The sequence below is a fragment of the Pelobates fuscus genome, chromosome 2, assembly GCF_036172605.1.
Source record: "Pelobates fuscus isolate aPelFus1 chromosome 2, aPelFus1.pri, whole genome shotgun sequence".
Taxonomy (NCBI): Eukaryota; Metazoa; Chordata; class Amphibia; order Anura; family Pelobatidae; genus Pelobates; species Pelobates fuscus.
This window is the reverse complement of record NC_086318.1, coordinates 157,114,385-157,127,972: the sequence shown is the minus strand read 5'-3', so window position 1 is coordinate 157,127,972 and position 13,588 is coordinate 157,114,385. Positions and strand designations below refer to the sequence as shown.

The window sequence follows — 13,588 nt, the reverse complement described above, 5'->3', positions numbered from 1 at the left end:
ATAAAAAAATTAGTTAACCCTAGCTGGACCTGGCACCCATACCACTTCATTAAGCTGAAGTGGTCTGGGTGCCTAGAGTGGTCCTTTAAGTTCCACCAAATTAAAAGAATCCTCCAAGTACTATAAGCACTACAGCATGCTCAAGTGATTATGATGCCAGAAGTACACTGGCGTCTCAGCCATTGTAAGTACACAAATTGCTTCCTGACAGTTTGATAACTTAGGTGGGGTCCACTCGACACCAGCCACATCCTCTATGAAAGTCAGATGTTCTCTGCATTAAGATAAGCCAGGCAGTGCAGGGCTTAACTCATTGGTAGAGAGTGATCAGCTGACACTCTCACCCAATCAGCTGGCCCTAAAACTGAGAAGGACTAATGAAAATTCCATGCAGGAGCTTCCAACTCTACATGGAGGAAGACTACTTACCAATGAAGACTATTTACCAATGAAGACTACTCACCAATGAAGACTACTCACCAATGAAGACTACTCACCAATGAAGACTACTCGCCAATGAAGACTACTCGCCAATGAAGACTACTCGCCAATGAAGACGACTTACCAATGAAGACTACTTACCAATGAAGACTTCTTACCAATGAAGACGACTTACCAATGAAGACTTCTTACCAATGAAGACTACTTACCAATGAGTCCACCGAGCATGTCTGCCATTACACTGAGCCCCAGCTAAATTGTCAAACCTTTAGCAAACGTTTTGACTAATGCACACCTGACATAACCAGTACAGCATGCTTCAATTATTATGGTGCCTGGAGTGTTCTTTTAATAAATCAGGTGCAGTTATTTATTTTGTTGCAGGTTACCACTATTTACGGTCACATAATCACTTAGAGCTAAACTTTTTTTTTTTTTACTTAAAAGCATGAACCCCTATTATCATCTCATTAGTGGACCTCACAGTTTCATAACATTGGAACCCTTACAATAACTGAAATCTCCATATCATAACACTGCATTGTAATTCAGATTGTTCACCAAGACCATCTGATGAGACAGCACTGCATTATACTCTAACCCTACAAAATAGCACTGAAACTGAGCATCTAATAACAGTGAAAAGCAAGTGCCAGCTGTGTCAGATATTGTGCAAACTAATACCTAGCTGTTAGCTAACATTGCAAACACCAGACAACAATGCAAACTAATGTCAGCTATATCTGAATATAATATTCACAATTATTGAAAAGCACTGCATTCTAACTGACGTGACATTCTGATAAGAACTCTGTAGCTCGGTCTGATAACACTGCATATTATTAAAGGGACATTCCAGCGCTGATCCGTCCACCCATATCAATGAACTGCAGAATTCTCTTTAATTCTTTATCTGGATATTATTTTTATTTTATAAGCAAGGATACTAATCTGTAAATGTCGCAATTATACAGATATTCACAGAGATTAAATCTGCCTCCTGTATACATGCAGTCATGAAAGTGGGTTTCCTTGGTCAATAACCAGCTTCCCATTCAATTCATAGATGGACATGGTGTGCCAGTACAAGTACGTATGCCTAGTAAACATTCATAGATGTGCTTATATGGCTGTTAATGGGATTTAATTTTCTTAAAATAATTCATTCAAATTATCAGTTAAAATGTCAATGGAGGATGCAAGCAGTAGTTGATACACAGTGATGTCCGGAGTAAATGGACATTATTGTGCAGTTCTACGTTACACAGAAAATCATGTGTGCAGTGTTTAAATTAGAGGGACAAAGGTTTAAAAATAATATCAGGAAGTATTACTTTACTGAGAGGGTAGTGGATGCATGGAATAGCCTTCCAGCTGAAGTGGTAGAGGTTAACACAGTAAAGGAGTTTAAGCATGCGTGGGATAGGCATAAGGCTATACTAACTATAAGATAAGGCCAGGGACTAATGAAAGTATTTAGAAATTTGGCAGACTAGATGGGCCGAATGGTTCTTATCTGCCGTCACATTCTTTGTTTCTATGTGCTGGATATGAACCTATAACAGTGATTTTCTTCAGTGAAATGGTGTATAGAGATAGAGAATGTGTATAACAGGTGTGCCCAGGTACATACAAATACAGCTCTCAATTGTCTTCAAATCTCTATCCATTTGAAATATCTCATTAAACTGTCAAAGACGAGTAATTTATCTTAGTAAATGATGCTTATCATTAGATATGGTTTTACTTTATTTCTGAACTTTGTATTGCAAGTGTTCCTCTAGTAGTTTAAAAAGTAAAACAGCTACACTTTTAGCTTGTTTGATAAATAGAATTAACCCGTATGATAGTTCAGCTTTCGATAAATATTCTCCTTTAATTATAAAAAAAATCCCTTATGTAAATGGTAATGAAATGTGCTGCACACGCCAATGCTGGTTTGGGCAATAGAAATATTTGTACACAAAACCCATGCAGCATCCAGGAAATATTCCCCAATGCTGACATCGAGTGCTGACCTCATAGTCCATTCACATAAACTCAGTTATGAATAGTTATTTGTGCCTCGGAGGCAAAATGATTACAATTTCCTTTCAAGACTGATGACAATGTTTAGGGAAGGACTAACAAGGAAAGACTATATATGCTGTCCCCGTATTTGTGTACAGTGGGAGTGGGTGTTTGTTTGTGATGGGAGTTAAACTGTGATGGGATCAGTGTGGATATATTTGCCTATCATTTTAATGACAAACATATGGTAATATTTGATATTGTTCCGTTATATAATTTAAAAAATTATTGTGCTGTCAACAGTTTAACACACATGGGATTATTTTAAATTTTAAATTATGGAGAATGGACGAGGGAACTAACAATGTAAAAATGTATTATTTATACCAAAAAGCTGAGCTGGAAAAATAGCTGAGTTTCAGAATTTTTCCAATTTAGCTTTTTTTTTTTGCTGAAAAAAACATTCCCTTGTCAATTCTCTGCAATACCCTGCTTAGTAAATAACCCAGCAGTCAGTGAAACTCATTTTCAGTGGTTGGCAGCTCTGCCTCCATCTGTGCCTGCTAGCAGTTCACATGTATACCCAGTTGTGTGTTATAACATTGCATATGAATGTCTATTACATCTGACAACCATAACCTCTGTCATTGTCCAGCAACATTGCATGTTTGCTTGTAACTCTGTCTGATGACACTGCACATTAACCCTGCTGCATAGTACAACCGCACTGCATTAAAAGCTGCCTGTTAGTTGTGTCTCCTGCTATAAGCCAGCAATGTGTTTATGTCCCTCTTTCAAGTTAAGCTAATATATTTAGCAAAATGCAACTAATACTTAACTAGATTCAGCCTTAGTGGAATATGCTTAAAATGACTTGATGTTGATAGAATCCTTATGCTTGTTCTTAAATTGGATACCTTATGGTTTCCTGGCACAGAATCATGAGAATGTATTCCAAAAACTGCAGGAGGGACAAGGATTGTCAGGATTGTAACAATGATTTGTAAATTATGCCTTAACTAATCTATTACCCAGCAGCATATATGCCCATGTAACCCACATCATGCAATTCTTTTCCCTATTTTTTTTAGCGCATCCCTCATAAAATATTATGTGTATTTGTGAACAGCTGAAATCACCTGAACGGTACGTACCTGCTTATAGCTTGGTCCCACTGATGTGATATAAACCATGCAAGAAAAATCTGCCGAATTGTAAACACATGCAACACCCAGGATACCACAAGTACCCTCCTCCTTGTGGTACCTCAGAGAACAAGGGCCTGTGTAAGGAAGGAAAGACTGGGTCCCATGAGACGAACACTAGTGTAGAAGCCCTAATAAATAAAAAGTATAATGAAAAATATGAAGATGGAAAAAAAGATGTCACATTGAATAAAGAGATATCAAAGCGTAGAGAGAGTAGCCATAACTGAAGAGAGAAGACCTCAAGGCGAAAATAAGAATCACTTATCGAAAAGTTGGAAAAGGCCTCTGCAGGAAAAGAAAAAACTGGAGCCAAAGGTGGTCACTCTACTGACCAGCAGAAGAGGAGAGTGTGGACCCATAATAAACAATAAGAAGACAGGAAGGTACCATGGAGGACTGGTGAGTGGTCTTTCCATAAAATGCAATATGAGAATCAAAAAATATAGTTGTTTAACAAAGTATGCAAATATGACACCAATACATGGGGGGTATGAGAGGCCACTAGCTACCGGGTTAAACAAATTGATATTAAAGGGACACTATAGTCACCTGAACAACTTTAGCTAATGAAGCACTTTTGGTGTATAGAACATGCCCCTGCAGCCTCACTACTCAATCCTCTGCCATTTAGGAGTTAAATCCCTTTGTTTATGAACCCTAGTCACACCTCCCTGCATGTGACTTGCACAGCCTTCCATAAACACTTCCTGTAAAGAGAGCCTTATTTAGGCTTTCTTTATTGCAAGTTCTGTTTAATTAAGATTTGCGTATCCCCTGCTATGTTAATAGCTTGCTAGACCCTGCAAGAGCCTCCTGTATGTGATTAAAGTTCAGTTTAGAGATTGAGATACAATTATTTAAGGTAAATTACATCTGTTTGAAAGTGAAACCAGTTTTTTGTTTTTTTTCATGCAGGCTCTGTCAATCATAGCCAGGGTAGGTGTGGCTAGGGCTGCATAAACAGAAACAAAGCGATTTAACTCCTAAATGACAGTGAATTGAGCAGTGAAATTGCAGGGGAAGGATCTATACACTAAAACTGCTTTATTTAGATAAAGTAATTTAGGTTACTATAGTGTTCCTTTAAGATACTGATGGTGAGCAGGTAAAAAGAGAAGAATCACAAAGTTAACAAGGATTTTGCCTCCAAAAGAGAGAAAAAAGGTCACTGCTAGGAAAGAGAGACTCTAATACTGTGAATGGGCAGATAAGGCCTCAGGAGTAGACTGCAGGGTGAAAATGACCCAGCTGCTACCACGAGGGCTGATAGGATTAAATGACGAGATGGAAGAGAACAGTGTTCTTTTATAGATCTGTGTGTGTTTGTGTGTGACACGGTGTAACTGGACAGGACTTTACAAAGTAGCTCATTAAAAACTCCTTGTTAGAGCACACACAGCATTGACCTTATAATGGCACAGCTGGCCAGGTCTTATTTCAGAGCAAACCACATCTTGCCATAGCATGCAGAGCATCAATCTTTTCCTGAGTCACCCCACAACTGCAGTTGCCTCTTTGACTCCGCTTGCAGAGTATTATCCTAAAATAATGGACAATAGTAGAAGGTATAAAGATTTATATTCTGTGACCCTTGACACTATCATGTCTGTAATGCAGGTACAAAAGACCAAACACGAATATGATCAACAAATATTGTCTGTTTTTTTTACCCTACTGCCGTTAATGCCCCTTTCTAGTCCACAACGTGCTTTCTACCATTATAGACTTTAACATCTTTGCTGTCTGTGGTTAAGAAACAAAGTTTAACTATTGCTTGAAGGCTGTTTTGAATCCTGAAGGCTTTCATGAGTGGCCTTAGACTGGGAGCTTGCTGCATATTACAGACTGTATGCCGGCAGATGTTCATTTAAAAGGTAGACTCCTATTAGGGATGGCAGCTGTGTATTTGTTTTAAGATGACCCTGTTCAACTTTAATCTAATGCATGCATTAAACTATATGCCACTCATGTCAATACGTTGAGCCAATATACCCCCTGATTCAGGCTAGATTTGCTGAGCACCAACTCATACCAACTAGTCCTGCATAATATATACCCTGCTCCCATGGAACAGTCACAAATGTTCCAAAAAGACATAACTAGCTCGTCTCTAAACTTACATATTATTACCTCAACGTTACCTGAATTATGTACTGTTTTTACATCCAATAACTAAGTTAGTACTCTACTGTAACAATTCAATATACCAGAGCCATACTACCTCCATATCACTAGCCATACTATCTCCATATCACTAGCCCTACTATCTCCATATCACTAACCATACTATCTCCATATCACTAGCCATAATATCTCCATATCACTAGCCCTACTATCTCCATATCACTAGCCATACTACCTCCATATCACTAGCCATAATATCTCCATATCACTAGCCATACTATCTCCATATCACTAGCCCTACTATCTCCATATCACTAGCCATACTATCTTCATATCAGTAGCCATACTACCTCCATATCACTAGCCATATCTCCATATCACTAGCCATACTATCTTCATATCACTAGCCATACTATCTCCATATCACTAGCCATAATATCTCCATATCACTAGCCATACTATATCCATACCACTAGCCATACTATATCCATACCACTAGCCATACCATCTTCTATATCACTAGCCATACTATCTCCATATCACTAGCCATAATATCCCCATATCACTAGCTATACTATCTCTATATCACTAGCCATACTATCTTCATATCAGTAGCCATACTACCTCCATATCACTAGCCATAATATCTCCATATCACTAGCCATACTATCTTCATATCACTAGCCATACTATCTCCATATCACTAGCCATAATATCTCCATATCACTAGCCATACTATATCCATACCACTAGCCATACCATCTTCTATATCATTAGCCATACTATCTCCATATCACTAGCCATAATATCCCCATATCACTAGCTATACTATCTCCATATCACTAGCCATACTATCTTCATATCACTAGCAATACTATCTCTATATCACTAGCAATACTATCTCTATATCACTAGCCATACTATCTCTATATCACTAGCCATGCAATACAGTTTAACCCTGTAAGACATCTAGCCAACAGCTCTACCAGACACATTCCAAACTACTTGTCTTATAAATGCCAAGCTTGGACCCCATACTTCCAATCCCACCACAACCTGTGACAATGTACAGCACAACAATTGCAAGTGTTTATAATGAATGCTTCCCTGCTCCAGTTGCTATCATCAGTGCCTAATGTTAAATACTACTAACATACGTGCCACTTACAGCTGAATTCCAGCCATGTCCATTATCTTGTTGCCATTAATAATACTTCAATAAGAATGGTCACATCAATTCTACCCAGGAAGTTCAGATGTATACACTGCAGCCATATTATCAACGTGTTAACTCCTACCATATTTATCAACATCTCCGAACAAGAGTATCCTCAGGTACCCAACATTAAAGAGCTTTGAAAATCCCCCCCTGTATGAAAACACGAAGATTATGAATGACTCCCTGTGAGCTGTACACACTGTATACCACCATAGGCATTGCTTTATTTCTGCTATTGCCATTAGTTGCAGAGCATTAATATCACATATGCCAATGGCTGAAAAGCAGTAATCTAACGCTGACAGCATTCATCAAGTATTAACCTATTGGTGATAAAGTCCACACTACAGGAATCTGACATTTCTCCTCAGGACCAACAGAATGTTAACCCATTCTTAGTTAGCGCCTTGTAGAATTGACAGCATCATAAAAGAGCAAACATAGCATTAACCCCAGTCATCGCCCTTTGTTAAGCATACAGAATATTTTCCACATCCTGGCAGAACCTGCTGAGCATTCACCTGAACTTCACAAACATCACAAAGCCATCAAACACAGAGAGGAGAGCACAGATTCACAAACTTGGCAGAGCATCAGCCCATTCTGCAAAGCATTAGCCCCCAACTGTGGTACACTACGAGCCCAACTGAGCCTGAGCAGTGGACATCATCTCATGCATTGCAGGGGGTAAGGGCTGGCTGGGTGTTTTGGTCCGGAGGTGAACAGAGATAAGCTAGTACTACCACACTGGCACACTGCATACAGAAACCTATACCTGGTACATGGAATGCTCTCATAATGACACACTGTATGCAAAATCCCAACACTGGTACATAGTATGTTCTCACACTGACACACACTGCATGCAAATACCCAGCATTGGTACATGGTGTGCTCTCACACTAACATATCACAGGCACAATAAAAACAATGGTACATAATACATCATCACACTGCTCTTACACTGTACATGGTAAACTATGACACTGGATAAACAGATCCAGCACTGTACATGGTATACTATGACACTGGATAAACAGACCCAGCACTGTACATGGTATACTATTACATTGGATGGACAGAACCAGCACTGTACATGGTATACTATTACATTGGATAGACAGACTCAGCACTGTACGTGGTATACTATTACATTGGATGGACAGAACCAGCACTGTACATGGTATACTATTACATTGGATAGACAGACTCAGCACTGTACGTGGTATACTATTACATTGGATGGACAGACCCAGCACTGTACATGGTATACTATTACATTGGATAGACAGACTCAGCACTGTACGCGGTATACTATTACATTGGATAGACAGACTCAGCACTGTACATGGTATACTATTACATTGGATAGACAGATTCAGCACTGTACATGGTATACTATCACACTGGTGCATGGTATACTATCACACTGGATAAACAGATTCAGCACTGTACATGGTATACTATCACACTGGATGGACAGACCAAGCACTTGCACATGGTATACTAGCACACTTGATGGACAGATGCAGCACTGTACATGGTATACTATTACACTGGAACATGGTATACTATCACACTGGATAGATAAACAAAGCACCGGTACATGGTATACAATCACACTTTTACATGGTATACTAGCACACTGGATGGACAGACGCAGCACTGATGAATGGTATACTGTCTCACTGTGCATGGTATACTATCACACTGTGCATAGCATACTGTCACACAACAGACTCAGCACTGATGAATAGTATACTGTCACACTGTACATGGTATATTATCACACTGTGCATGGTATACTATCACACTGGGCATGGTATACTGTCACACTGGGCATGGTATACTATCACACTGGATGGACAGACGCAGCACTGATGAATGGTATACTGTCTCACTGTGCATGGTATACTATCACACTGTGCATGGTGTACTGTCACACAACAAACTCAGCACTGATGAATGGTATACTATCACACTGTACATGGAATACTGTCACACTGTGCATGGTATACTATCACACTGTGCATGGTATACTGTCACACTGCATGGTATACTATCACACTGTGCATGGAATACTGTCACACTGTGCATGGTATACTATCACACTGTGCATGGTATACTGTCACACTGTACATGGTATACTCTCACACTGTACATGGTATACTGTCACACTGTACATGGTATACAATCACACTGTAAATAGTATACTATCACACTGGTGCATGGTATAATATCATACTGGATGGACAGACCCAGCACTGTATATCGTATACTATCACACTGTGCATGGTATACTATCACACTGTACATGGTATATTATCACACTGTGCATGATATACTGTCACACTGTACATGGTATATTATCACACTGTATATGGTATACTGTCACACTGTACATGATATACTCTCACACTGTGCATGGCATACTCTCCCATTGTACATGGTACACTCTCACACTGTACATGGTATATTATCACACTGTACATGGTATACTCTCACACTGTGCATGGTATACTGTCACACTGTATATGGTATACTGTCACACTGTACATGGTATACTCTCACACTGTGCATGGCATACTCTCCCATTGTACATGGTATACTCTCACACTGTACATGGTATATTATCACACTGTACATGGTATACTCTCACACTGTGCATGGTATACTGTCACACTGTATATGGTATACTGTCACACTGTACATGGTATACTCTCACACTGTGCATGGTATACTGTCACACTGTATATGGTATACTGTCACACTGTACATGGTATACTCTCACACTGTACTTGGTATACTTTCACACTGTACATGGTATACTCTCACACTGTACATGGTATATTATCATACTGTACATGGTATATTCTCACAATGTGCATGGTATACTATCACACTGTATATGGTATACTATCGCACTGTGCATGGTATACTATCACACGGTATATGGTATACTATCACACTGTATATGGTATACTGTCACACTGTACATGGTATACTATCACACTGTACATGGTATATTATCACACTATACATGGTATACTCACATAATGTGCATGGTATACTATCACACTGTATATGGTATACTATCGCACTGTGCATGGTATACTATCACACGGTATATGGTATACTATCACACTGTATTTGGTATACTGTCACACTGTACATGGTATACTCTCACACTGTACATGGTATACTGTCACACTGTACATGGTATACTCTCACACTGTACATGGTATATTATCACACTGTACATGGTATACTCTCACAATGTGCATGGTATACTATCACACTGTATATGGTATACTATCGCACTGTGCATGGTATACTATCACAAGGTATATGGTATACTATCACACTGTATATGGTATACTGTCACACTGTGCATGGTATATTATCACACTGTACATGGTATACTATCACACTGTATTTGGTATACTGTCACACTGTACATGGTATACTCTCACACTGTACATGGTATACTGTCACACTGTACATGGTATACTCTCACACTGTACATGGTATATTATCACACTGTACATGGTATACTCTCACAATGTGCATGGTATACTATCACACTGTATATGGTATACTATCGCACTGTGCATGGTATACTATCACAAGGTATATGGTATACTATCACACTGTATATGGTATACTGTCACACTGTGCATGGTATATTATCACACTGTACATGGTATACTATCACACCGTATATGGTATACTGTCACACTGTACATGGTATACTATCACACTGTACATGGTATATTATCACACTGTACATGGTATACTCTCACACTGTACATGGTATACTATCACACTGGATGCAGAGACCCATCACAGGTACCCACTATGCTGTCACATTGCATGTAATGCTGCATATGTCTGCTGTCACACTGCATGTTGTGCACATGTCTAGCCGCACACCCAGACCATCCATCCCTCCATCCTCCTCTCACCGGTCCCGCTGCTCCGGCTCCCGATACAGCCCATAGTAATCCTCACCAGTCCGGGCACATCCCGAGGCCGGGGTTCCCGCGGCGGAGAGGGGCTCCCCGATATGGGAGGGAGGAGGGGGGCTTGTTTGGGGGTTCTGGACCGATCCCAGCTATGAGAGCCCCGCATACAGGGTACTCCTGCTTTATAAAGGAGCGGGGCGCGATGTGGAGGGAATCCCCGCCTGTGGTGGCTGGAAGCGGGGTGCTTTTACTGCCGGAGACGGTGTGTGGGGAGGCAGGCTGGGAGGGGCAGTCCCGGATTCTGCCCCTTGCTCTGGGTTTTGTTCCCCGGAGCTGCAGCTGCTGATGAGCAGAGACTGTGACGTCACCACCCCTTCCCCGACTACAGCATCAACAGCAACACCCTGCTGTTGCCTTATTGCAAGGGAGGGAGAGGGGTGTGGGAGGGAGAGGGCACAGGGGGGCATGGGGGAGATGCTGGAGGTAGGAGAGAGAGAGCTGGGACTGCTGGGAGATCAGACCCTGGGTTCTGTGATGAATGGATAATGGAATAAAATAGAGGGGGGAAACAGACCTAAAGGAATAGAATCATCTCAACTGAGCAGAAAATACAAATACAATGCCAAAGAATAAATATATATATATAGGAGATATAGAGCTGGACCCCAGCACTAGATATTACACTTGTTGAACAAAAACACATAAAGCAATGCAGTTGCATATGCTATCAATCACATCCTATTTAATACGCCAGCAGTGGCCCCAGTGCGCAGGTCCATTGAAGTGGCTGCTTTGTGAATGTAATCACCACATGGTTCCTTTTAGTAGGTAAATCTTAAGAAAGATCTTCAAGTGCTGGACCATTTCCAAGGTTTGGCAGGCATTAGATTAATATATAGTCTGTGTATAGACTCACAGACCCATGACCAATTTTAGAAGAAGCAGATATTACTATATGGCAGGTTCGTGGTTACCAGCTACTTCTTAGAAACAACAGCATCACTGATATAATGTTACAGGCTGCTACCAAAATATTCATCATTTTTATTTATTGAGAGCGGATGTGATTTCCCCCCCCCCTAGTATTTGTGTACACTTGCCAATTTTCTTGATTTTCACACCAGCATTTTGTTTTATTATATCTTGTACGAATTCAATGCTACTTGAGCCTACGAGATACTTTGCTATATTGCACTTTTTTTTTTTTTTTTTTTCACACAGGTGTACTACTGATGACTAACAGATTTAGTTGATATTACCTAAGTCAGTGGTACTCATGGAACTTGGAATGATGAAATGATGTTGGTGACTATGCCGGGAACTGTATAAGTGACCATGAGATATGAACAATTATGATAGGTGGTGTTTAATCTACTTTGAGCTACTTAGTGTAAGTCCCCTTTTCACTTGTATGTCATACTTAACCCCTTAAGGACCAAACTTCTGGAGTAAAAAGGAGTCATGACATGTCACACGTGTCATGTGTCCTTAAGGGGTTAAAATGCTTTCTTGAGTACACATTCAATTAGGAATAGCTTTAAATTGTTAGAAGGTTTACCCCCAATCTTTTTTAAAACGCATATTTAGGGATCTGAAGTCTGGATTCCCCACTAAACACTTTTTCTGGGACACTAAGCACCATTACAACTTTAGCTTAATGAAGCAGTTTTGGTGGATAGATCATGCCCCTGCAGCCTCACTGCTCAATTCTTTGCCATTTAGGAGTTAAATCACATTTGTTTCTGTTTATGGAGACCTAGTCACACCTCCCCTGGCCATGATTCACACAGCCTGCATGGACACATGTTTTCATTTTCTATCAGTACAGTATGTTCACTTTAGAAGTTTGTATTTCCTGCTCTGTTCATTTAGCAGTTTGAATGCAAGCGCATGATTTATACACCAAAATCACTCAATTGAGCTAAAGTTGTTTTGGGGTGCAATAAGTTCCTTAAGTAAACTAATTACAACATTTTAATTAATGTAACCAAGCTGTTACTGTGGTTGAGGTCTTGTTTTCGGTTTTTACAAATCAGCAGTTTTTTGCCTAACTTTGCATTTTATTATTGATTTGTGTTTACTATAAAGCAACATTTAGTGAATTAACCCATATTGCAGGGGTAGGCAACCTTCAGCTTTCCAGATGTTGTGGACTACATCCCCCATAATGCTCTTACATCCATAATGCTAGCAAAGCATCATGGGAGGTGTGGTCCAAAACATCTGGAGTGCCAAAGGTTGCCTATGCCTGCCCTATTGTATTGTTTATTTGGAAAATAACTAAGTTACTAAATAAGAATATGTCAGATAAGATATTTCAGTGGGTATGGTTATAGTACCTCAGAATAACTGGTTTGATTCCCAGCAAAGTCAACTCTTCCTTCCAAGGTCAATAAAATGTTTGCCATTAAGATGGGCAAACATAAAATGTAGAATGCAAGACATGTACTCTATCATTTAATGATTGGCTAGTAAGCAGAATAATAAATATTTTTTAGCACATACAGGATCGAGTGTTCATGTTCCCTGAGCATCAGAGACTTAATTAGGAGAACACTTTGTAAACCAAGAGAAAGTATTTTAGAAGGATAGCAGGTGGCTAATAGCTGTTGAGCATTAAG

The 13,588-nt window shown here is 39.8% G+C and overlaps 1 protein-coding gene across 3 annotated transcripts in view; it reads right to left on the bottom strand.

Annotated features, from left to right (window-relative positions):
* The window catches only part of FAM131A (family with sequence similarity 131 member A), a 55,655-nt gene extending 44,256 nt beyond the window's left edge, over positions 1-11,399 (bottom strand). Inside the window, exon 1 of one of the 3 annotated variants that reach the window (XM_063442891.1) lies at positions 10,968-11,399. In XM_063442891.1, the coding sequence (XP_063298961.1) occupies positions 10,968-11,133 (166 nt within the window). In that variant the 5' untranslated portion in view covers positions 11,134-11,399. The remainder of the gene's footprint in view (positions 1-10,967) is intronic. The other 2 variants (XM_063442892.1, XM_063442893.1) reach the window with 2 other exon arrangements.
* Between the last annotated feature and the right edge of the window lie 2,189 nt (positions 11,400-13,588).